Raw genomic sequence first — 25,001 nt, 5'->3', positions numbered from 1 at the left:
TTATGTGAAAAGTGATTCAATACTAATAACAATAACAACAACTTAGATGGGCATCTGTTAGGGGTTCCTTAGTTGCAAGTCCTGCATTGCAGGGGGTAGGCTTTGGGCCCTTCCCTCAAATTCTATGATTCTAAGTATCCAAAATAATAATATTAATAATAATAATAATAATAATAATAATAATAATAATAATAATAAATGATAATAATTTATTATTTCTAGCCCACCCATCTGGCTGGGTTCCCCCAGTCACTCTGGGCAGCTTCCAACAAAAGATTAAAAATACATTAAACACAGGGCTAGATGAACATTCTGTCAGCACAAGGATTTCTATTTGTGCAATAGACCATTCTCTCCCTCTCCTTCCTGTTCTCCCCTTAAATCTGTCCTAGGTGTTTCTGGGGGTACATGTGGGGGAAGTGGGGGGAGTCCCATGTGGAAATCCTTGCACTAATGTGACACAGGAGCTGAATACCACCAAATGCTGCTACTAATAAGAATACATGTAGGCATAGAAAGGGGAGAAATTAACAGCAGAGACACAGGAATGCATCTCCAGTTACCTTTTTTGATTGCTAATAGCAGCCACAGGGTTAGATCAGCATAATGGAGGAGGGCATGAGGGGATCAGCAAATGCTTGCTCCCCTGCCATGGCCCAGATCCAAAGCACACACACATACTTTGGAACTATGATTAGCCGTGGAGGGAAAAACGTTGGGCATGTCATGTCTAATTTGGCCCCCAGAACAAAGTCCAACAAATGTAATTTTTACTCACAGGCAGACCTATAAATAGTCATCACCAAGATGGTCGGAAATAGCTTCCTAGTATCCAAAGCTTTTTAAAAAGTGTGTCTTTGCTTTCAGCCACACATCATTTTAAACAGAAAAATGTGTGGGCCAGCAAGCTAGTAAATGCCTGGTTCGCCCCCTCCATTGTGCATGATGTGCATATGACATCACATGACGCCGGGCCTCCGCAATGTGGGGGGCAAGTCGGCACCCCTGATCCCAAGCATGCGTGCATGAGATTGAAACCTCAGTATTGCAGTTTCAAAAGGACACAATTAATGCATGCATTGACCCACTGGAAGCAGATTAAAGGGATGTGGTAGCCTGAGTAGTCGAAAAGAACTCAGGATAATTCACCATCCATTTACTAATCTCTCTACTCATATTCAAGTTTTCTCCCACTTTCTGCAAATGCACTTGGGTCTTTAGTCTGGGGTTCTCTCTACTGCTCATGCCCCATTTCATCTCATCGCCACACCCTGCCCCACATACACATGCCCTCTCTCTCAGACACAAACGGCCTCCAATCTTTAATGTTCTCCTGCGGTTCGGTTGTGGGAAACTTTTGGGATGTGGAGCAGATGTGTGTGTGTGCGCTCTGTTCTGGAGGAAGCTTCTTGCCTCCCCCTCCCAAGCCCTCTGGCTTGATCCCTCCAGCAAGCCCTGGCCTGGGAAAACATCTGGACCAGCCCATGGGAGGCAGAGGGGAGGTCGCCAGGATGTGGGAAACTCTAGGAGGAAGTCTAGGCTGTACATCTCAACAGGCCAACTGCACAGCTAGCAGGCCTCACGGCCGGATGAGCTGGGCAGCTCCTTAGCAAAAGGAAGACATTGCATTTTTATGGCACATCTGCAAAGGATAGACAGGCCTCTGAGCTTGGAGGGGTGGGGGCTTTGTACTCCCCTCCTTCCAGATGCCACAGGCAGCAGCGGGGGGTGGGTGGGGGTGAGGCACAGAGCAGGAAAGGAGCTTAGCCAGGTCCATTTATGCATCAGTCTTCAAATCTGGGCTGCCTTGGGTCTCAGCCTTCCCTATGCCTCTTCTAAGGACCTATGCACGGAGGAGGTGATACTAGAGAGGTTGCAGGGGATCACATTTTTGATGCTCCTCTACATTAAAGGAATATAAAAGGTTTGATTGAAAGCTCTAGGCTCCCTCTTTGAAGCCATAAACTTGGGGAGGGGAACCTCCGGCCTGGGGCCCAAATGTGGACCTTGAGGCCACTCTAGCTGGCTCTCAGAATGCTCCACAGGCTACACCCGTCACTGGCCCAAGTGTTTTTGGTTGGCTGGAACATGTCCTGGGACTCTGAAAATGCCCTTAGTCTGCCTGGACAGATGTGTGGGAGCGTGCCTACTGGACAAAGGTAAAATTTGCACCCCTGCTCTGCCCACCACTGACACATGGCCCTTGGGCTGAAAGTTTCCCTGCCCGTGCCATAAAGGGTTTGGAAACAGGTTGTTTGAAGGCCGGCTTGCAGCCACATGAACCTGCCCAGGCCTTGAGACGGCTTCTGAGGCTCTGCTTTCAATCCCTCCGTCAGGCTGACAGGCAGGAGCCACAGGATCTTTGCCACAGTGGCCTTGAATTCTTGGAACTCTCCCCCAAAGGAAGAACGTATAGCCCCATCTTTATCAACTTTTTAAAAGGACCTTTAATTAGTAAATTGATGGTTTCAATTGAAAGAACTGCAAGCTGAGTTTTAAGTTGTGGCCATTTTCCTGTTGAAGTGCATTTTCTTTTTCTTTAAATCACCTCTAGTAAGCTGTGATGGGAAGGCTTATGTGAGTATTTTAAATTAAAGTAAGTTAATTAAAACAAAAATCTCCCTGCATGCAGAAAATCAGCGCAGGAAGGAGCAGGCGCTGAGCTTGACCCCATCTTCCTGATGCACTGCTTTTCTACTGGTAGGGAGTTTTTGTTTTCGCTAGCTAGGGAAGCATTCAAAAAATGTGCCCCACCCACTCTGCTCACCCTCTCCAGAGGCTGACAGAGACTGAATCCTGGACGAGATGCAGCTTTTGGTCTGATCCGGCATGGCGGTACCTCTCATGAGCTCACAAGAGCAAAGCAGTTCCAGATGACTTTTGGATGCAAGCCAATCCACTCACTATAGGGGAAGGCAAAACATGACATAAGGGAAGACAAAAAGGGCGTTGTAGCTTGCAGGAGGGGTGGAAATCCACACCACCTCCAATCTGCCAGGCCCTGTGTGCGAGGAAAGCTCACCAAAGGGATTTGCAGGGCAGCCTTCTTACTGTCCCTGATGCCTCCCCTGAATGGCCTCCCGCCAGCCAGAGTCCAAGGATGAAACTCTCCCCACCAGGGGAACAGCGGAGGGGGAGAGATTCCAGGGAGGAGGCTGCAGAACAAATTGCTCTGGACGAGTCACGCAAGATCTAAGCCATATGCCGCTGGGGAATCGTGGGCAACTTAGAGAGAGAAGGAGGGGAGACTCCAAATAAACAGCAGAGGCAAAAACTTACGAACTTTTCTTTTCAAGAGCTATGCATTTCATACCCCACTTCTCAGGTTCTGCTTAGAACAACCTCCCACAACTTGGTGCTGTCCAAATGTTGGGTTATGACTTGCATCAACCTTGACTGTTGGCCATGTAGGCTGGAGCTACAGGCCAGCAACATAGGAGGGGAAAACAGAAGTTGCTTCCGAGCAGCTGAGAATGTCTTCTCCTCCAAAAGAAAGAGAGAGAGAGAGAGAGAGAGAGAGAGAGAGAGAGAGAGAGAGAGAGAGAGGAAAAAGGGGGGGGGAGACCCACACTCTCTAGAGCCAACCCCCCCCCCCGCCCTCCAAAGCCGAATTTCAGGAGAAAAAGCAGGCTTCAGGAGAAGACGACATTCAGCAAAAATCAGCTCCTTTCGTGTTCTGCCAGTAGGATTCTTCCGTGACTGGAAAGTGCCCTTGCTTTCACAGGAGGCAAAGTCTGGATCCAGCCCAATGTACACTGTGGTTGTAAACTGCCCTGCACCTTATGAATACTAATGTTAGGACTCCCTTATTGAATCCAAACCAAAGTTCACCTAGTCCAGCAATCTGTCTCCAGCAGTAGACAGACGTATCTGGAAGACCACAGGCCATGAAGGCAAGAGGGGCCTTCTCTCCTTGCTTATCCCCAGCATCTGGTGCCCAAGATGGTGTAGTGGTTTGAGCATTGAGCTAGGACTCTGGAGACCCAGGTTCACACCTCTCCTCAGCCACAAAGTTCGCTGAGAGACCTTGGCCCTGTGACACACACACTCTCTCTCTCAGCCTAACCCATCTCTCAGGGTTATTGTGAGGATGCGACAAAGAGGGGTCATGGAAGAACCACAAATGTCATCTTGGGTCACCCCGAGGAACGGCAGGATATGAACATAGGGAGGAATTCAAGGCAGCTTTGTGGCAATCGTTCCATCAGGGCAAACATTTCAGCTTGCCAGACGGAGCAAATCCCTCTCCTCCCCCCCCCCCGTCTGCTGTTCTGGGGGGTCTCTCAACACCCCCTCCCACTAAGTATGGGCTGCACAGGGGAGGAAAGGGGGCAAAATCCCCACGGAAGTCCTGTTGCAGCTTCCGCTCCGGGGGCTGGTGAGTTGAATCCCACCCATAATAAACAAAAGAATATAGCAAATGCCTCCCATTTACCTATCGTGGCTCAAACCTGGTCAATGGGCAGTGTATAGCTTAATTAATGAATACAGCATAAGAAGTAAATGAATAAATGTAATGCATAAATAAATAACAACATAATAAATAACAATAAATAAGTTTGGTCCCTTCGGCCGCAATGGGGGTTTCTACCCACCTTTTCATCCTTAATCCCTCACCTGAAGCAGTGTCCACTGACCAGCGCTCCTTCCGGGGACTGCTGCCCCCTTGTGGCAAGGGAAGAACACACACCTCTGCTAGCAGAACCGTGCACGCCTCCAGCCCACCTGTTGGAAGATACCAATTCTACACTAGGTCTGCTGCGGCAGCTCTTCTCCCTGCTTGCAATCCAGCGATCGGTGCCGGCTTTTCTTCTCTCTCTCTCTCTCTCTCTCTCTCTCTCTCTCTCTCTCTCTCTCTCTGCCCAACAGGGAGCCTCCCAAAAGAGGCACCAGCTACACGGAGGAAACCAGAGGCCCCAGCTGTCCCATGGATGAGGGACTAAGCCTGCTCAACCCTCCAGCCTCCTAGCTGTCCTCCTCCCTTCCCCGCATTCTCCCACTTGCTGTCGCGTCTTTCCTGAGAGCAGAGCTGTGTGTGCAGAAACGGCCACTGATCCCGCTATTTAGAAAAGGGGAGCGGGGGGAGGACTAGTCCCAGAACAGCAGCAGCTTGGAGTTAAGTGGCTTCTCCTCCAGCTGCTGCCCTTGGCCCAGGTGCAAGGCAAACTCCGCTCCATAATTACACAACTCAGAAGAGCGGCCCCGTGCGGGCTTAAAGGGCCAGAGGTCTGGATCTCACAGGAGTCGCAGGTTCCGACTCCAGGGCTCATCATGCCTGGATAACGGTGCACAGGAGTGTGGCCAAGGTGGACCAAACCACAAAGGAGGTCACTGGAAGCCACAGTGAAAAGCAAGTGCACAATGAAGAAGCCTTGCTAAGACTAAGCAGATCAGGGCCTGATTGGGTGCCCAAGCGGGAACTCTATATGCTGTCAGTAATAAACCTGTTTGGTTTGGTTTCTTTTTAAGGCTGCAAGATTTAGGAACACAGGAAGCTGCCATCTAGCTCAGTATGCCTTCACTGACTGGCAGTGGCCCTCCAGGATTCAGATGGAGTCTGCCCCAGCCCTGCCTGGAGACGCCGTGCACTTGAACCCGGGACTTTCTGCAGGCAAAGCAGATGCTCTACCAACTGAGCTGCAGCCCTTCTCCTAAATCAATTTAACCCATTCAATTTTTGAGGAGCTGCCTATGGCTTTGCCCAGCAGACTGCATAGCCAGAGGGCAGTGGAGAGGGGTTCTCTCCCTTCCAGTTCCCTCTTTGCTACCATAGCCCAAGAGGGGAGGGAGATCTCTGGACATCACTTTTTAAATATCTATAGTAACAAGTCGTGATTAATTTCAGTGGGGTGTATGTGTGTTGCAACAGAGAAGACCCTGCCCTGCCCATTGCATCTCCTAAACTAAAGCCAGCTCTGCCACCCCCAAATGAAAACCTTAATCTTTTGCCATTTTTGCATTTGCTCTACTTGATCATTAAAAGAATTTTCCCCCTTTTGTTTTTAGATTTCTCTTTCCATAGCTGTAGGCCTGTCCATAGAACTAAAGCTATGCTCAAAAGCAGCCGTGCAACCCAAAAGGGATCCTCTTCAGGTCAGGCCTTCTGACCCTTTCCCCATAACCTGGCTCCCCCCCCCCATGAGCTGCAGCTGCCTCTGTTCCAACCACCCCTCTGTATGCCCTTATGAGATCAACCCCTTGCCACACACCCCACACTTCCCTCCCGGAAGTTGGCCAGGCTCAAGCCAGAACCTGTGCAAAGAGCTCTGTGTTTCCTCAGCAACTCCCCGACTCCCGCAGCCTCCCCTGGCATGCTGGAGAGCACATTTATCTACAAAGAAGTCACAAAAGGGCATTCACAGAGCCAGGGGAAGCCTCCATCTCCCATTCGTGGCCATTTCCTTTTCCTCAGATCTCAAGGATGCTCCAGGGCTTAAAATGGGGCTGAAAGTAGCATGTGCTAGCGAGGCCTTAAAAATAGTGCATTCATCTTTGGTTATAATATACAGCTAAAAGACTGGGAGAAATTATGGAAAGAAGGAACAAAATTTACTGCATGAAGTGCTTTGATGTATAGATGGTATATTACACCAGCGAAATTAGCTAAAATGTATAAAATAAGTAATAAATGTTGGAAATGTAAGGAAAAGGAAGGCACTTTTATCATCTGTGGTAGGAATGTAAAAAAGTGAAAGGCTTCTGGGAAATGATTTATAATGAGATGAAAAAGATGTTGAAATATACATGTATTAAAGAAACCCAGAACCATTTTTACTTAGTATTGTAGGCACTGACATTAAAAGACAAGATAAAAAACTGTTTTTATATGCGACAACTGCAGCGTCAGTATTATTGGCACAGAAATAGAGGCAGGAAGAACTACTGACCAAAGAGGAATGGCAGATGAAATTGATGGGCAGAATTGGATAAGATGACAGGGAGAATTTGAAACCAGCGGGACCAGAAATTCTTGAAAGATTGGAGTGAATATACAAGTTATCTGAAAGACAATTGTAACCAACCAACTATGCTTGTAGGACTACAATAAGTTTTGTAAGGAGAACTATATGAAATACTGCAGAAAAGATTTATGAGAATGGATTTTAAGTTATGGATTATATTAAAAGTAATAGTTAGGATAACAAATGTAAGATTAAGAAATGAGGTCTGAAAATCATTAGACGTGGTTGATGGAAGTCTCAGGCTAAAATACCCAAAATGTTGTATAAGATGAGATGAGATTAAATGTTCTGTTTGGAAAATATATGTAAAAACTAATAAAAATGTATATTTTTAAAAAAGTAAAAATAAGATAATAAATGAAGGCATTGAGACTATAAATAAATAAATAAATAAAGTGGTACCTCGGGTTACAGATGCTTCAGGTTACAGACGCTTCAGGTTACAAACTCCGCTAACCCAGAAATAGTACCTTGGGTTAAGAACTTTGCTTCAGGATGAGAACAGAAATCGCACGGCGGCGGCAGAAGGAGGCTAAAGTGGTCTCTCAGGTTAGGAACAGTTTCAGGTTAAGAACGGATCTCCAGAACGAATTAAGCTCTTAACCCGAGGTACCACTGTAGTGCATTCATGATTCATTTTTACAATCAAGCAGTATATAAATTTTAAGAAACAGATAAATAAATATTGCTGCATTTCCAGTGTCCCATAGCTTCTTGCTGAAACCTGCTGTGACCTATTTTTATATCGCAGATATTCTGGGCAGCGGTGGGCTGGGGCTTTTCCCGAATTTGTTGTGCTACAGTGCAAGAGTGCCCCTCCAAGTGGCAATAATGTGGTAACACTGGTGAAGCATCGCAGGAAAACTAAAAGGGGAGGTGGGACTGAAGTATGGACAGTCCAACATAAACCTACCACTGAAGCACTATTATGCATTGCAACCTAGGGGTGTGGGGTGCAGTCTGCCCTGGGTGTCATAATGCCGGCTGAACCCAAACCCCTTTTGCACAAATAAAGGCTGGTGGGACCCAGAGAATCCCGCTTGCCCCTTTAAGGAGGCTCTGCCCCTAGAGGTCACTCCAAGAGGCTTCGGAGGGCAGCTATTCCTCCATCCAGACTTGCGCACCTGTGCACCAAAGCAAGTGAGCGGTGACTGCTGCCGCCGCCTTCCTTTTCCTCTTTGCCTCCCCTGTTCATTCATGCCGTTCCCTCCTACACACCATGGAGCGTGTTTAATCAACGCACACCGAACTACGTGGGAGTTGCTGGGGCTTTGATCCTCCTCCCCTATATCTTCTCCATTCTGCCCCTTCTCTAAACACACACACAAACAGGTCAGTTCCATCGCCATCATTTTCATGCTTGCATTGAATTCTCCTCCTTCCGTGCCCCCCCCCACTTCAGATTGTAACACCCCCAAACCCTCCTCTGTGTGGAAAAGGGACCGCCATCTTTGATGGCCAAGATGCGCCTCTTTATTTTAAAGCTCTCGCCGACCACCCCACCCCCTGCTTCTTGCCACGAGGTTCCATCATCCCTGACCACTGGTCCTGCTAGCTAGGATAATGCGTGTTGTAGTCCCACAACATCTGGGAACCCAAAGTTGAGAAAGGCTGATCTGTAGAGTTGGGTGTGTATGTGCAGGTGAATGTTCCTGTCATGAAGGAGTTTGTACTAATTACATTTAATATGTGACAGTTCTATGGTCCCAATTTGGAGAAAGTTACATTTTGGTCATTTGAAATCCATGGGACAAGTGGATCACATCACAGCTAATGTTGAGTGAAACTACTAGTGCATTCTTAAAGATGTTTCCTTAGTAGGAATTCCATTCAGTTCAATAGGATTTACTTCCGTGTAAGTGTGTGTAGGACTGTAGCCTAACATTCTCGGGATAGGATTCTATGAGCAGAGAAATTACCATGGCATGTGTGCATCCCCAGGGGTAGTTCTGTGTGATAGCTGTGGGTGCAATCCTGCCCTTAATTATGCATGCGTTCTATACCTGAGTAACTGGAGGCAGGGTTGCAATTGTAGAGAGAGCCTACTTTACAGTGAAATATATGCATATCTACTCAGAAGTCATTCCCATCCAAGTTCAGCTGGATGTGCCTCAAAGTAAGTGGGTATAGGATTGCAGTCTTATACTGTAACCCCATTTAACTGTGAGTAAACCTCATTGAATTACATGGGACTGCTTTTTGAGTAGCCATGGCTAGGTCTGTCGCAGCAGAGCTGATGGAGTGAGCTCTGCTTTCCATCTCCTACTGACAAGTAGAATGGGACAGAGGGATTACAGCCTTAGTTGCAAACATAGGCTAATGGAGCCAAGATTGATTAACAATGTGAATGTTCAATAGATTAATTACATGCTATGCAATCAATAAATATATGTAAAACTATGCAGTTATGCTATCTGGGTTTTTGATATGGAGCAGGGAAAGAGTAGAGGAGGGAAATGAAAGCAGAAACATGGATGTAAAGGAGCATAAAATGAATTGAAACAATAAAGTCATTAATAGTATTTTTTTAAACTAGATATGTCCTTTTAGGTGCCATTTTTCATGAAGTTTGAACCATTAGTTCTCCAGCCATTTGAACTAGGAGTAGCTACCATTCTCACGTTCATTCAAATGACAGAAAATAATATGACATAATTTGCTCAAGTTTTATAGAAGTATTTGCTAGAAATCTATTTGATAATAATAATAACTAATAATAATAATAATACTTTTATTATTTATACCCCGCCCATCTGGCTGGGTTTCCCCAGCCACTCTGGACAGCTCCCAACAGAATACTAAAAACAGAATAAAACTTCAAACATTTAAAACTTCCCTAAACAGGGCTGCCTTCAGATGTCTTTTAAAAGTCAGATAGTTGTTTATTTCCTTGACATCTGATGGGAGGGCGTTCCACAGGGTAGGCGCCACTACCAATAAATATTTCAATGACTAGTTGGGTCTTGAGCCCTGAATAATTATGTTAATGGTCAAGGTTCTACACACTACCTGGCACAGGTGCATACTGGTGATTTTTTTGGTATTGTCTTGTAGAGGCAGCATAGCCGTGTATGAAAAGTATAGAGAAAAGTCATCCTCATAAGCAATAGAAATTAGAAGCAATTATGCTATAGGTACTATTAGGCATGCAATTCTCAAGTAAATGTATAGAGTACTCCCCCCCCCCCCTTGGGTCTGACACTTAGTCTACAGAGGCATGAAGTCCCTGGTGCTTTACTTCAGTGATTCCCAACCACTGTTCCGCGGCACACTAGTGTGCCGCGAGATGTTGCCTGGTGTGCCGCGGGAAAAATTTAAAAATTGAAAGATTTTTTTTTTAAAAGTCAAATTTTCGATTGGGGCGCCGTCACTAGATGACCCCTGGGGTTCCCTCCCTCCCTCCCGCTCTGCGCCTCCCTCCTCCTCCTCCTCCTCCTCCGGGGAGGCCCTTCCTGGCTCTCGGCCAAGGCTTGGCGGCTGCCACTCACTCACTCGCTCGCCCACCCGTCCCTCCATCCCTGCACCCGGCCTCTCCTCCTCTGTCCCCGGCGCGGGGGCTGCCGGGATCCGTAGTCCCCTCGCCCTTGGGCTCCGCGCCCGCGCGGGGTGCGCGAACTACGTTTCCCAGCGTGGCCTGGCGGGCCGGCAGTTTTATTTGAAGCGCTCTTCTCCCGGCCATGGAATAAGCGCAGCGGCGGCAGCCGGGCGGGCAGGGGCTCTTCCGCGCAGACCCCGCACAGCCTGCCTGCGCCCTCCGGAGATCGGGCGGCAGGATGGAGCCCGGGGATCCCCGCGGAGGCGGAGCGGCGGAGGCGGAGGCTGCCCCCCAGGTAGGGCTGCGTCGGGGGTTTTTTATTTTTGCAATGCTGCATCCGCGCCGGAGGGGACGCATCGGACCGCGGGGAGACCCCTTGGCGGGCGTGCAAGGCAATGCATGCGTGCAGGCGTTGCATGGAGTGCAGTGCAATGCAATGGCAACGCGGCGCCCTGCATGCATGCATGCAACTTCCACCGGCGCTCCGGACTTGGCAGGTGAGGGGGGTGCCCAGTGGGCGGCAGAGAGAGCCGGGAGGGCGAAGGGGAGCCGCGGGGGGAGCACCGGTGCTCCCCGAGCCGAGCCCGGGGGGAAACTTCGGCGTTGTTGCGCCGGGTGTTGGAAGCGGAGGCTGGCGGGGGCCCCTCACCTACAAAACCTGGTCACCTCTCATATATTTCGTGCATTGCATTCATCGCCCGCTTTCTCCTCCAAGGAGCTCCCGGGGGCGCGCGTGGTTCTCCCCGTGTTATCCTCGCAACAACAGCCCTGCGAGGTGGGTCAGGCGAGTGGGCCAAGGGAGCACCCAGGGATTGTCCTGGCCAGGTGGGGTGATTTGAACCCTGCTCTCTGCCCGGTCTTCGTCCTCATTTAGCCCCCACATGTGCATGACTGTGCATGACTGAGGTTTTCCCCCCTCGTCTTGGCTATGGTGTGAGTCTGTGCTGTTAATTAATGGGATTCTGCCTTCGGAGAAGATGAGCCAGCCCTCAAGGAGGTGATTATGTAATTTGCTAGCAATTCATGTCCCTCCCGGCGTGACGCTGCGCGCTGACGTCACGGGGCTGTAATGGTGGTGTGCCTCGAGATTTTTTTCATGAAACAAGTGTGCCTTTGCCCAAAAAAGGTTGGGAAACACTGCTTTACTTTATATTCACTTGCTAAGTACTGAAGTACTAAGTACTTTGTGGGTTTCAGCACCAGATCAATGAACACAAGGTGCAGCTGCTGTAACAGGGTGACATGAACTAGCACAAGGTGCTTCTATTAGGCTTGAAACTGCTCTGTCTCCTTGCAGAGGATGCAATCCTAGGTTAAAAGTGAGTACCGGTAGTTGCAAAGTAGCTTCCTGACATTTTTGAGTAAGACCCGATTATATAACTCCTGCTATTTCCATAAATGACATTTTTACTAGAGGCTTATATGAATTGCTGAAACAGGAACACAGCCTAAAAGGTAAACACAAATATATGTCTATATTGCCATTTTTAGGGCAATTTCCTGTTTGCTTTGAGCCTTATTTCAAATCTCTGAATAGTTATTCTAAAATTCGGTTTACATTGCTAGACATCAGGTGAGAGGAGTTTTTCAAAACCAAAATTAATCAAGAGTTATCTTAGGTCCACAATGAGTCAAGCTCTCTGGCTTGGCCATTTTGTCAATTGAAAACAAAGTAGCGAAAGGAATTGATTTTGATGATGTGATTTCAAAATTTGCAGAGAACAAAGTTAGGAAAAAAACGGTTTTAAGTGCTTATGCTCACAATGTTAAGTAAATAAACCAGAAAATAACACTTGCAACTGTAAGCATCTTATTTTTCCTTCTTTTAATAATTTCAATGTGGGGGCAGGTGACAAGAAATTTACCGCACTGGGTACCACCTGAGTTTGCTACACCACTGATTGCAACGTGGCATTGCTGGGGAACAGGCCCAGAGAAGGGTGTGACATGGGGTGATTCCTGACAGCCCCATATGACTGGAAGGTCACAATTAGCCCATGGGCCACAGACTCCTCACCCTTGCCTTAAAGCAACCCTAAGCACAAAGAACGGAAACAACCACAGATTCCTACCTTGTTTTAACTCTGCCCACCCCACCCCCTTCTGGTTCTGCTTCCTGTGTGTCAATTTCAGATTGGAAGCTCCTCAGGGCAGGGACTTGCCCTCTTGTGCTCTGTAAAGCGCCATGAATATGGCTGGTGCCGTATAAAGAATGGCGATTATGAGGATACCATCCTTCGAACTGGGAACGGCAACCCCAAAATGGTTCAGATCTTTCCACCCAGGTGGCTGACATTTCACAAGCGCAGGCAAAGGCACCCTGTTTCCATTTTAAAACAGGGCATTTTGACACCAAACAGTCAAAACATAGGACAGAGTGGTGACCTCATAGAGGAGGCATGCACTCGCCAGCACTAAGCTAACAAGACCCACACATAGCAAGGAATGGAATGGAATGTCGGGCTGTGGGAGTTGCTGCTGCTGCTGCTCCTTCACACACTTGAAGGGGCCTTTGGGGTGGGGTGGGGTAGGTTTATTAAACTCCCAAGGAACACGCATCTATGTGCACAGAATGCAAACTGAAGTGATTATTATATGCCACTAAACAGCCCCCTGCCCCCTATTTTTTCTAACAAACTCCTCTTTGCTCTTACCTTGGCTTCACATTTCTTGTGGCTTGCCACTTTGCACACTGCAAGAAAAAAAAACACTTTCAGAAAAACTATTCCAGATCCACACCTTGTAACCTTAAAGATGGATTCTCTCTGATGTGCAATTAACAATAAAGTATATGGTACAACAGTAAAGCACATTGAAGAGCACTGTGTGGTTATTTAATTGCCACGTGGCTTCCTTTTAATTCTGCTGTCCTGGATGCTCTTGTTAACTGAATGAAAACCCTGGCTTCTGTGTTTTTTAAATAGATGGAGAATTATTCATATTGACTGGGCCTTTTGCTTCTCCGCTATGAAAGATAAGGAAGACTGGGAGGACTGTATCTGGACAGCTCTTACCTTTACAAACAAGACCCTGGGTCTCAATGGACTCCTTGCACACAACACAGGCCTTTTTCTTCTTCTTAAATACTTTCTCTTTGAAGGTGTGAGGCTCGGACACCTTCCCAGGCTGAAATGACAAACACAGGGTCAGGGATTTAGTATGGGGGATCGCTAAAATAAAAATATCTGTTCATTGCACAAACAGATACCATGGACATGTGTCTGTGAAGCCACAATGTAAAGATGTGAAGAGAACAGCTGTGCTGCTGTTGAAGGTACTAAAATGCAGACATGTTACAGTGCAAAAGGCAGTGGTCCATTTGGGCAAAGGGGGCACTGCCCCACCAACCTCAGTCTCCTCTCAGCAAGTGCCCACCTGCCTTCTTACTTACATCCAGTCCAGGGGGTGGTCATGGCTGCCAGTTTCATCCTCCTCCTCCTCAGACTCAGTCTTGCCCTTGCAGAACTCAGCAGGGAGGAAGATGGGACCAGGGCTAGACCTAGTTGTCTCTGTCTAGACCTAGTTGTCTCCTAGTTGGCTGGCTCCACCTACTGTCAGTCTGCCGGCCTCCCACCCTACCAGCCGCCACTAGAAAAAGGCACAACGCACACTCTCTGTCACACTTCTGCACTAATTCCTTACACATTCAGGTAGATGTTGGCATACACCCTTTGCAAAACAAAACAGTGTGCTCTTGCACAACAAACCCATATCCAATAAATAAATACATAGGACTTTTTTCACTGAAAGAAGTGTCAGAAGACTAAAGTGGAAGGTACAAGATAACAATCACTTGACGGCTGGATCATATAACCTCCATGCAAATTTTGTTGGTTCATTTTTTAATGCAAAGCTAAATAATTCACACTTCCCGAAATAATGCATGAACACAGCTATTCTTCAAAATTAGCACTTCTACAAATTCTGCTACTTGCTATGTACAAAATGCATATGTTAGGAGAAATTGTGCACTAAAATGAATGTATTAGTGGAGGAAAGCCTCTTAAGATGGTACCTGACATCTGCAGTTTTTATACGTATCATATTAACAAATAATTCACTTCATTGTAAGCAAAGGGTAGCATCTTCTTTAGTTAACAAAAATATTCTTTTAGAATTGGTTGATCTAACCAACTAGGGTTGTAAAGCTACACCCACGTACAAGGAAGTAAGCACCGCAGAACTCAATGACACTTACTTCCAAGCAAGTTAAACTGTTGCAGCTCTCAACTAACTAGAGATGGATCTGAGCCAGCAAGACCATCTTTATACGAATTAATCACATTCAGACATACCTGCTGGGGAGGAGAGCATTTCTGTGTGCGTGTAGGGCCCAGACTCTTAGAATCATAGAATTATAGAATCAAAGAACTGTAGAGTTGGAACTGAAGAACATGAACAAAATCAGTCCACTCCTTTGGGAAGGACACCCCCCCCAAGTCCAATGACTGCAATGAACTTTGGTGACATATGCAGAACTTTGCTGAACATTCCTCCATAAGCTGCAGGCCCAGCCTAATCCTCTACAGATAGAAGGAATGTGCATGCTAAGGGTCCATTAGATCATTCTTCCTGGAATGGCGGGTGCCAGGTCAATGTTCAGTGTTCTGCTGGAACGTGGAAGAAATACCTACACTCATCTGGAATGTATAATCTCAACTACATGGACGGAAGATAGCAGTGATTTCCCTCGCTAACTGAAATTAAGGTGAAGAGCAGATGCACATGTTCACCTTGAAAGTGACCAGGGGCTGGGCATGGAGGGTGAACAAAGCCCATTGCACCAGCCAAACCCTTGTCGCTGCTGCCAGGCGCAGGGCACACAGTTCACTGGGCTGCACTGCACTGCCTGCCCACCTGTCCATGCAGGGGGGAACCAGGCTGGCCAACGCGACCCTTGGCAAGGGAACCAGGTGTACACCGGCAAGGCTGGGCCCTGAGGCCCAGAGACCCCCAGTGGCAGGCAGGGGGGAGATCCCTGTGGGGGGCACCTGGTTCATGCCCCCTTAAAACCATGTGCCTGGGGCTACAGCCCCCTGGTCTTCCCCACACCATGCCCCTGCCCTGATGAACAATTTCCAGCAGAACTGCACATTAAAATGAGTGAGGGCTCGATTGGAAAGGGCCACAGCTAAGTGCTAGAGCATTTGCCTTGCACAAAGCAGGTCCCAAGTTCAATCCCTGGCATTTTCAGGTGGGGCTGAGGGGGGGGGGCTCCTTGTCTGAAACCCCAGAGAGTCATTGGCAGTCAGTGTTGATGGACCAATTGTCTTGCACAGTTTAAGGCAGCCTATGCTGAAAATGGCAGGTCGGGGTAGAGTCTCCTCCCCTGTCTAAAACATCTTGCTCAACTTACACATGGTATGGTCATCACAAAGCAATTTTCCCATCACCACAAGCAACAGAGAAATTCACAGTGGGATAATGTTGGGAGTCTATACCAGACATTATCAGTTGCAGCGCCACATTCTCTGCAGCATGTAGTTTACCCCTTACAAGATACATCTTTAAAAAAAAAAAGAGTGCTAGGATAGCTCAGTTGGTAGAACATGAAACTCTTAATCTCAAGGCTGTGGGTTCAAGCCCCATGTTGGGCAAAAGATTCCTGCACTGCAGAGGGTTGGACTAGATGCCCTCTGCCTCCCCCTCCAACTATAATTCTACAATTTAGTTGGCTTCCAGTGGTGCTTTTATTATTGCTTATTTGTTTTAGCTACTACTCCTATGACTTTGCTGGAGGCTGAACTTTTGTTACAATGGCTTTCAGGTGTGTCTGTGGGGGGGGGTTGGTGTTTTTTGTTGACAGATTCATTGTAAATTGATTTGAGTGCCCCTGGCAGAAAAAAGACATCTAAATGTATACATAGAAGCAAGGAAACAAATACATTGGGGATGGCAGGAATTTCTCCCCAGGTCAGTTTGGCAGTGCCCCTGTATGCTTTGTTTTTTAAACTTGGCTCACTGGGCCAAGCTATTTCACTCTGTAATCAGCTTTCTGCAAGAGATGTGTTCTGCTCGCCTTGTGGTCTGAATGGCGTAGTTTGCTTTTTCTTGTGGGATGCTGGTGGATGGCGAGATCTGACTCATGGCAGGGGGATAAACTAGGTGGCCTTTTAGGGGTCTTGCAACCTTACCATTCTTGTGAATAAATGCTTTGAAGAGAAATAGTCATCTGGGTATGCTTAAGAGCAACTTAAACAAAATCACAATATTTTACTCCGGTTTAATTAAACTGGAATAGCCACACTATCACCATTCTTGGCTCTATAAACAAATGTGAATCTCCTTTCTACACATTAGTATGAACTGAAAGCTGGTTTGAGGAATCCCTGAGTGATATACTTCAAGATATGACAGTACTAAGCTGCAATTTGAATACACCATAAGTTGCTTTGCAATTTTATCAGATTCACCTTCTTGGGCTGATATGGATGGCTGTGTATACAATGCCCTTCCTTCTCCCTTCTTTAAAGCAACATATTTGTTCCAAGGAAATTCTGTGATATAAATTATCCAAATCCAATTGTGTCTACTTTATTGTTGTTCTTCCATTATTTTGCATAATTCATGTTTCTCTGTTCCATTTTAATTTATTCTGAAACTGAGTAACCATTTTACTTTAATGATGGCATGTACAGGTAATTACAGTCGCATGAATGCAAATATTTCCTTGACCATAGCATATAATCATCATCCTGTAATAAGACTATGCAATCCTCTGTGTGCCTACACAGAAGTCCATTCCATGGTATTTAATGGGGTTTACTCCAAGGTAACTGCAGAAACTGCAGCCTAATTACAAGGTTTACATCAGTAGAAGCATGCATCCTATTCCAGTAATAAACAATCAATGATTAATTTTCATTAAAACAATAAGTATTCTGCATCTCTTAATCATGGCCAGCGATGAGGCACAGAAGCTCAAGTGCTGTCAACTGGAAATAGTATTGTGCAACATCTCTAAGCTTTGGAGACCCAGCCTTGCCCAAATGCTTTGAAGCATATCTTTGCAATGAAGAGAGCTAGAAACTTGAAGGATGAGAAATGGGTGAAAAGATTCCATTCATCTTTCTGAAAAGGGTATGAGTTTCTCAGGAAGCTGAATTCTGTTTCCAGTATCACATTCTGCTGTTTATCTGCAGTTGTTCAGAACTGAGCACACTCACATTCTTTGAAAGTTAAACTCAGCTTGTTTATTTCTGAAAATTCCAAAAGTGATCAGAAGGAATGAATACTTTCACCACAATTCATCAGTAAGAGAGAGTGTTTCTGCTCAAAGATTTGCGATTTATAAATATTAGCAATGAACATTATATATAAGAAGGAAAGGAAAGTATTCCTATTCCCTGACAGCTGCTGCTGCTGCTGTTTAGATATCTTACCGCACTTCATCACGAAGTCCCAGGGAAGGTTACAACAATTTTAAAATACAATATTCAAATGCATTAAAGCAAATTATATTCAAGAGAACAGTACAGTCTAGACCAGCGGTAGTCAACCTTTTTATACCTACCGCCCACTAATGCCTCTTTCTTGATGGTAAAATTTCCTTACTGCCCCCCAGTGCTCAATGGAAGGAGGATTCAGCTTGTGCCATAGAACCCCCTCCCGCCCACCTAGAATCCTGAAATGCCCACTGGTGGGCGGTAGGGACAAGGTGGACAACCCCTGGACTAGACAGTGCTATTCTTCTAGTAAAAGAGGTTCTGGAACTCACCATGAACACCTCCCTCATTCTCTTAGAATGGCAGTGGTGCCCATCTGAGAGGTGCTGGAACTCAGTTCCAGAGTTCCGGCTGAAAAAAAGCCCTAAGTCTAGAGAATACTATGTAAAGAGAGAGGGTTTTTTTTTTTACAAGCACCATCCATGACAGTAGGAATTCCTCAGCTGACAAGTTTTACAAATGACCTTCCCTAGCCTTCTCCCCTTCTCAGCGCCCCCCTCAAAATCCCCATTCCTGGATTCTGAGGGCACTGAAGCCTGGATTACCCAGAAATGCAACAGCTGTCCTGCCGGAAATGGAGCTGCATTCCAGTCATGCAAATTGGGCAGTGTGTGTGTGTGAGAGAGAGAGAGAGGGGGGGGGGGAGATGGATGGATTACCAGCAGAGCTTCCCTTCTCCTTCCACACATCTCCATATGCTGCAGGGAGGAAAGTGTGCATGTTATGTGGTGCATTAGAGAATATGAGCAACCCAAGCAGTATACACACGTGTGTGAGAGATGTCACAACAAACACACCTTCAGATATTGGGATCTGTACTCAGATATCATAATCATACCTCTTCTTAGGAATCTCACCAGCTACTAAGTTTTCTTGCCGTTAAAGTTGCCTGCAGCTACAATATGGGCAGGGCTATCCTAAGCCAAGCAATTGCATTGTGCCTTTGACACGTCAGAGGAATATAGGGACATGATTGCAAATTGACACCCACCTCCATTCTCAGCCCCAGATCACTTTGCGAAGCGCACCCCCCTCTGCTACAGCATGTTGCTTAAGGCTCCTTTCTCATGTGCTTTGCTGCCGTATGTGGGATTCATTTATGTTGCAATGCCCCCCCCCCCCAGATGGGTGTGTTTTTGGATGGCTGTATTCTTGACACAATAGTAGTGGTGGATTTGGGCTGGACCATCCGCACTTCATTCCACTTTATCTAATTGCTCTGCGATGCTTCCCCAATGTTACTGCGTTATTGCAGTTAGAGGGAGGAGAAGCCTTGCACTGTGGAGCTCTAAAGCAAGACCAAAACAACAACAAACAACAGCAATAATCCTGGAACATATGTGGTATAAAAAAGTTGCAGGATCTTAGCAGGAAGTTACAGGATATGCACTGATTGGAAACAAGGCCATGTCTGCCCCAAAACTTCTGAAGGCACAAACAGTATCGAAAGCAGGTCCATGTACAACCATCCCCACTGGCACCATCTCCAGAGAGCTCTGGGGGCTTGGGACCCCACAAAGCTTTTGCTGTGGGTGCCCGGTCTCCACCCCCCACTGCCAGCACCCCCTACCGCCCACCACTGCACCCTGCTGCATTACCCCCGGTGCTCCAGAGGCAACTGGACTAGGGCCTGTTTTTCCACCATGGGGCCTCTATTGTGGCCTGTTGCGGCCATGGTTTTTCTTTGGTTAAAGAAAGACTACAATCTTGCAATAAAACTGGGCAACTTCCCTAGAAGGAAAAGTGGCATATTTGGTTCAGGGGAGGAATGGCAAATAAGGAGAGGTATAATAAAGGTTTATAGAAATTGCACATGGCGTGGAGAAGGTGGGTGGAAGTTTCTCTCACTCGCTCATCACACGAGAACCTGAAGTCATCCTACATCACAGAGCAGTGGGAGATTTAGAGGGGAAAACTACAAAGTCTTCTTCACACAGGGCAGTGTTATGGTAGGGTTGCCACACATCTGGGAATTCCCAGACATGTCCTCTTTTGGGGGGTCCTATATGCCCATCCGGAGGGAATTGTACATCCCTTGGGGAGTTGGACAGGAAAAGCCAACCCCCCTATTTTTTCTATAACAATACTGCAGTCTGTCCAAAACATCTGGAAGGCAACCGCTGGGGAAGGCTTGCTGTAGGGACTTGAATCTTAAAAGCAGAAACATTTACTCCTAGCAAGAAAAGGATTATTCAGGCTGCAGAATTTGTAAAGTGGGGGTCAAATAGAGCACACCCAGCTCCCAGTGGTGGTGGGAGTTGCAGCCTGCTTAAATGAGGCCTGAAAGAGGAGGAACAGGCAAAGCTGCCTGAATTGCAAGCCCGCCTTGCAAAGAAGGAAGGCTTCCTGGGACATGTAGTTCTTTCAAGGAGAGCTGAAGAGGGCTCTGTTTCAAAGCGTGTGTACATAAGCCCTACTGAATGAGCCAATTCACACTGGGCCACAGCATGGCCGGCTGGGCTATAAATAACCATGAATCGCCTGCTTTGTTGCGGGGTTCTTAACTGTGAAAACAAGTTATCTGTTTAAAAGGGCAAGACGCAGGAGCTGCTGGCCAGCCCAGGTGAGAGGCCAAGGGGGCAGGAGCCCAGCAAGAAGCGGCTGTTTGAAGCTCCCAGGGGAAAGGCCTCCTTCCAGCCCCCCTCCCCAAAAAGTAAAGAAACAAACTGAACTCCTAACAGATGAGCAGGAAGGACCTGCCCTGTGTCGAAACTGACTGGCCAGAGTCACAGGGCACAAATCAGCAGGCAACATGGTCAGATGCTTCTCCACTCCCAGTCCATGCAGTCAACAAGCACAAACATCTTCACCCGGCCTCCGCCAACCTGGTGCCCTCCATGATGGCAGCTGTAGTCTGTGAAGGCTGGGTTCACCTTTTCCCAAACCCACCAATAATCTGTCGCAAGCTTTCAGCAAGGCTGTTTTTAAGCGTTTGTTCCCAGCCCTTTGACATCTCCAGGTGAGCTCCAAAACCAGAATAAAGCCGGATGGGAGTAAATCGGTGTGGAGAGCGAGCGAGAAAGAGAGAGAGCATTTTCTGTGTCACCTGAGGGATTACCGTAGGTTGTGGGAAGTTCTGCCTCACGCAACGCACTCTCCCCTCCCAATGCCCCCCCTGCATACTTTCTGCCCCTGCATTGGCTTTCTCAGCGGATGCGCCCTTAGGAGCACTCATTTGCCCAAGAGACTTATTGATCCTGTAAAACCCAAGCTGCAAATTGCTTTTCCACCCTATTTCCCAATAACAGAAGTGCACCCCTTGCTGCCGCAGTTCCATCCCTTCCTCATGCAGGCTCACCTGAGAACACAGGCACAGGGCTCTTTGCCCCTCTGTCGCTGCCTCTGCTGGGTCAGTCCCAGAGGCTCTGCCAAGGTTCTTTCCATGCACACTTCACTTTCTCCGCTGTGCCTGCTTGAGGCACAGAAGAGAAAATGCTTACCAGCCTCTGCTCTTGTTGTTAATGTGGGCAGAGCTGTGCTTGAAAAAGTCCCCTTTGCTGTTGCCTTCTTGGCTCACAGGGGAGAAAATGGCCAGGCAGGGGTGTCCTTGTGACACTGGAGGTGGTTATGGAGACCTTGGGGGCTGGGCTGGACCCTGGGGGTCTCAGCTCCAATATCGGATGTGTAGCTTCCCAAGAAAGCCCCTTGTCCCTTCAGAGGCATTTCCTAGATGGTAAGCAGGGAGTTCCCAAAATAGGAAGCGAGTCACATGGAACCCCATCCAAAGTTAAATTCGTTTTTTCCACATATGTTCTGTCCATCCCCCAAAGGAGCTCAATGCTGGATGCATAGATCACCTCCACACACACACACCCCACCCTATTTGCCCTCACAGGCCTGCAAAATGGGTTAGCCTTAGAGGTTGCAACGGTATTATTCCCAGCCACCTCAACAAACTAATTCCCAGGACTCCTTGGAGGAAGCCATGTGCTTTAGCTACATGGTGTGGCTGTGACTTCAGTAGGGATTTGAACCTGGATCTCCCTGGTCCTTGTCCAGCACTCTATCGAATAATGCCACCATAAGTGCTCCCTGTCCCCTTCCCAGTATAGTTTTTACACTACCCTCTTACACCAATATGGGCTTACTACATGCCCCTACCCCATGCTTGAGGCATTGCAGTCAGCTACCTAATTGCTAGCATGCGTGCTCATTACAAGGTCCTAAACCAGGCATACACTGAAATGCATCAAATGCACCTTAAGTATGACCCACCTCCTTTTTTATAAACAAAACAAAACCTCTTCTGCACCACACACTATCTCCATGATAATCTGGAATAATTGCCAGTGGACACCATCATAAACATGGTTTAGAATTTATACTTTACCCATAGCAAATTATGCTCTGGGAGCACAGGTGTTCTGGTGAAGCTAGAACTGTGTGTCTCACAACTGAAAGGCCTCCTCTGGATGACCTGCTTATTCAGCATTCAACCCAATTTGCTTGTACAAAATGTATGCAGCAGATAGACTATATCTGGACTTTACACAGCATTTGTTCTGATTTGTTTACAGGCAGTTATACAACTAAGAACCATCCTGGTTTGCTTGCAGGTGTTTATATGCCTTCCTGATAAACAGAAGTTAGAGTGGCATGCAGCTGCAACACTTGCTTCACAGCAGGTGGGTCGCTGTTGCTTACTGGGAAGAGGAGGGATGAGAGGGCAAGGAGATTGGCGCAGTGCAAACACACCAGCAGGAGAACCAAATTGGTTCCACCAGTGCATTTGCACAGTGCCAAACCTTCCCTCTCCCTCTTAGTACAGCACCTTTTACCTTTGCTGGTTTCCACACACACAAAAATCTTCCCTGGGTGTTCTTCCAAACTTCTGGAGCAAATTTGGGAAGGTGCAGGGGCAACACAGGGTGGAAGAGGGAGAGTGGAAGTTCCCCTGCATGGGCAGAAGTTGTTACGCTGGTGCAACTACTTTGCTGGATGCCACCCTTTGCAACTGGCATCCATTCATCCATGAACTCATGGAATGAAAATTCTACCGTTGGAAGAATTAAGCCCTGGTACATCTTCTGGTTTTTCCTCAGTGTAATGGACTAAACAGCCCTTACAGTGTGCACACAAGTGCAAAAAGTGAACCAAAGGGACTGGGTAAGGAACCTTTGAAAGTGTCATTAAAATGCGGGAACTGCTAAAAACAAAACAAAACTGTGCATTCTAGAGATGGGGGGATTCAATTCAGTTCATTTTTAAAGTCTAATCTTCCAAGTTTGCACTTCCCGACATGCACACTTGTCTGAACTTTACAATGCACTTGGTCCAACCACTTTCACAAAAATGCATATACAAGGGGAAAATCCTTGCACAACAAGGGTGTACATTAAACGACATACAAAAAAGCATGTTTATATCAAGAAATTTGCACTAAAATGCTGCTTATTTATTTTTCATGCTCATGAAAATTAAATAAATAAATCACAAATTGCTGCAAAAATGTGGAGAACCAAATTTAAGACTGGGAAAACGAGACACGGAGAAACAAAATGGGCCAGTTCTTCCATCCTAATATGCACATATACATATCCATACACACACACACACACACACACACACACACACACACAAAACACAGCTGGGCGTCTTTGCAATGGCAAAATCAGGTACCTAGTATCTCTTACCAACATGCTGAAATCCACACCAAGCTGGGGAAGGAAACCATCTGTTTGGATGGTGGGCTGGTCCTGACCACAGCCTCTGCCGGCGGGCAAGGAGGTTCACCAAAGCAGGAACTGGCTGGGCAGTGACTCTTACATAATCAGGGCCCACAAGGAGCTGCTGCAGCATCCATTCCCCCTCCTTCCTTGCTCTCAGTGAGTCCAGAACAACATGTTTACTCACTGACTCAGCCACACAGTGCCGCGCAATGACTGCCCGCTATTGTGTGCCAGTTGAGAGCTACACAACATCCCAGTCATGTGAAGGGTTGTGTTTACACTGCTATGCACACCAATCCAAATCTGGTGCCAAAGGAACAGAAATCTTACATTCTGGGTAAGTTATGGAAATTAAAAGACAGCCTTAGCAGAACCTTTTCATTGTATGGAGAGTTAAACTCTGGAGGCGTATTTGGGAATATGACAACAAATTGACTCTGTAACTCACATGACTCATCTTTTTATTGTTCATATTGTTATACTGTAATGCATTTCCTAGAAAAATAATTGAATATTGAAAATCCTATTGTTGTTATTGTTACTAAGAATCCAGAATGGTATGGCAAGGCTCAGGAAGTGAGCTTTGAAGGGGATGGAGGTGGCTATTTGGACTGGGAATAGATGGAAGCAGGAAGGCATCAAGGGAGGTGACTCAATGGTACAGCGCATGCTTCAAATGTAAGTGGTCCAGTCTCTGGCATCTCCAGTTAAAAGTATGTTGGGTAGCAGTGCTGGAGAGAACCTTCTCCAGCTGAGACCCTGGAGAGCGGCTGCCACTCAAAGTGCACGGCAAATGCCCTGAGGAAACCAACGGTCTGATTCCTAAGAACAGAAGGAAAAACCCTGCTGGATGAGGCCAATGGCCCACCTAGTGCAGTATCCTGTTCTCACAGTGGACAACCAGTTGCCTGTGGGAAGACCACAAGCAGGGCCTGGGGGCAAAAGCGCACGACTCCTAACACCCTTCTTCCCTCAGGGCAAGAAAGATTAGTGCAAAGGGCACAAATTAAGGAATTGGAAATTTGGGGGAAATGATGTGTGCAGGATGAGGACTCTGAAACCAACCCAATGCTCAAACAACTCTTAAACTTCTGAATATATCGTTACATCTGCCCCCCCCCCCCAGTTTACAGGCAGTGAGGAAGGATAGAAAGTAGAGCAATACTGAACCTATCAAAGGAATAAAAGGTGGCAGACGCCAGAAATCTAGCTGGTGTTTTCTTTATCCACCCAGTAAAACATTTCATGGGAGTGGTGGTGGCATTTGGTTTCTTTTACAGGGTCCTCCAGACTGAGTATATCACAGATATACATGTCACAGATGCAATAGCAGTGGATGCATCAGTGATGAATTTACAGTGGTGCCCCGCAAGACGAATGCCTCGCAAGA

General features: G+C 46.9%; 1 protein-coding gene across 5 annotated transcripts in view; it reads right to left on the bottom strand.

Moving 5' to 3' along the window:
- The window catches only part of TNS2 (tensin 2), a 130,126-nt gene that overhangs the window by 46,935 nt on the left and 58,190 nt on the right, over window positions 1-25,001 (bottom strand). For 3 of the 5 annotated variants that reach the window (XM_081898093.1, XM_081898095.1, XM_081898094.1), the window contains exons 2-3: window positions 13,512-13,623; window positions 13,152-13,189 (exon numbers count right to left, since the gene is read on the bottom strand). In XM_081898093.1, the coding sequence (XP_081754219.1) occupies window positions 13,152-13,189; window positions 13,512-13,623 (150 nt within the window). Of the gene's footprint in view, window positions 1-4,617; window positions 4,726-13,151; window positions 13,190-13,511; window positions 13,624-23,575; window positions 23,769-25,001 lie in introns of those variants that run through there. The other 2 variants (XM_081898097.1, XM_081898096.1) reach the window with 2 other exon arrangements.

This window comes from Podarcis melisellensis, assembly GCF_964234715.1.
Source record: "Podarcis melisellensis genome assembly, chromosome: 2".
Classification (NCBI taxonomy): domain Eukaryota; kingdom Metazoa; phylum Chordata; class Lepidosauria; order Squamata; family Lacertidae; genus Podarcis; species Podarcis melisellensis.
Note: the sequence above shows the minus strand (reverse complement) of the source record. Positions and strands in the feature narration are given on the sequence as shown.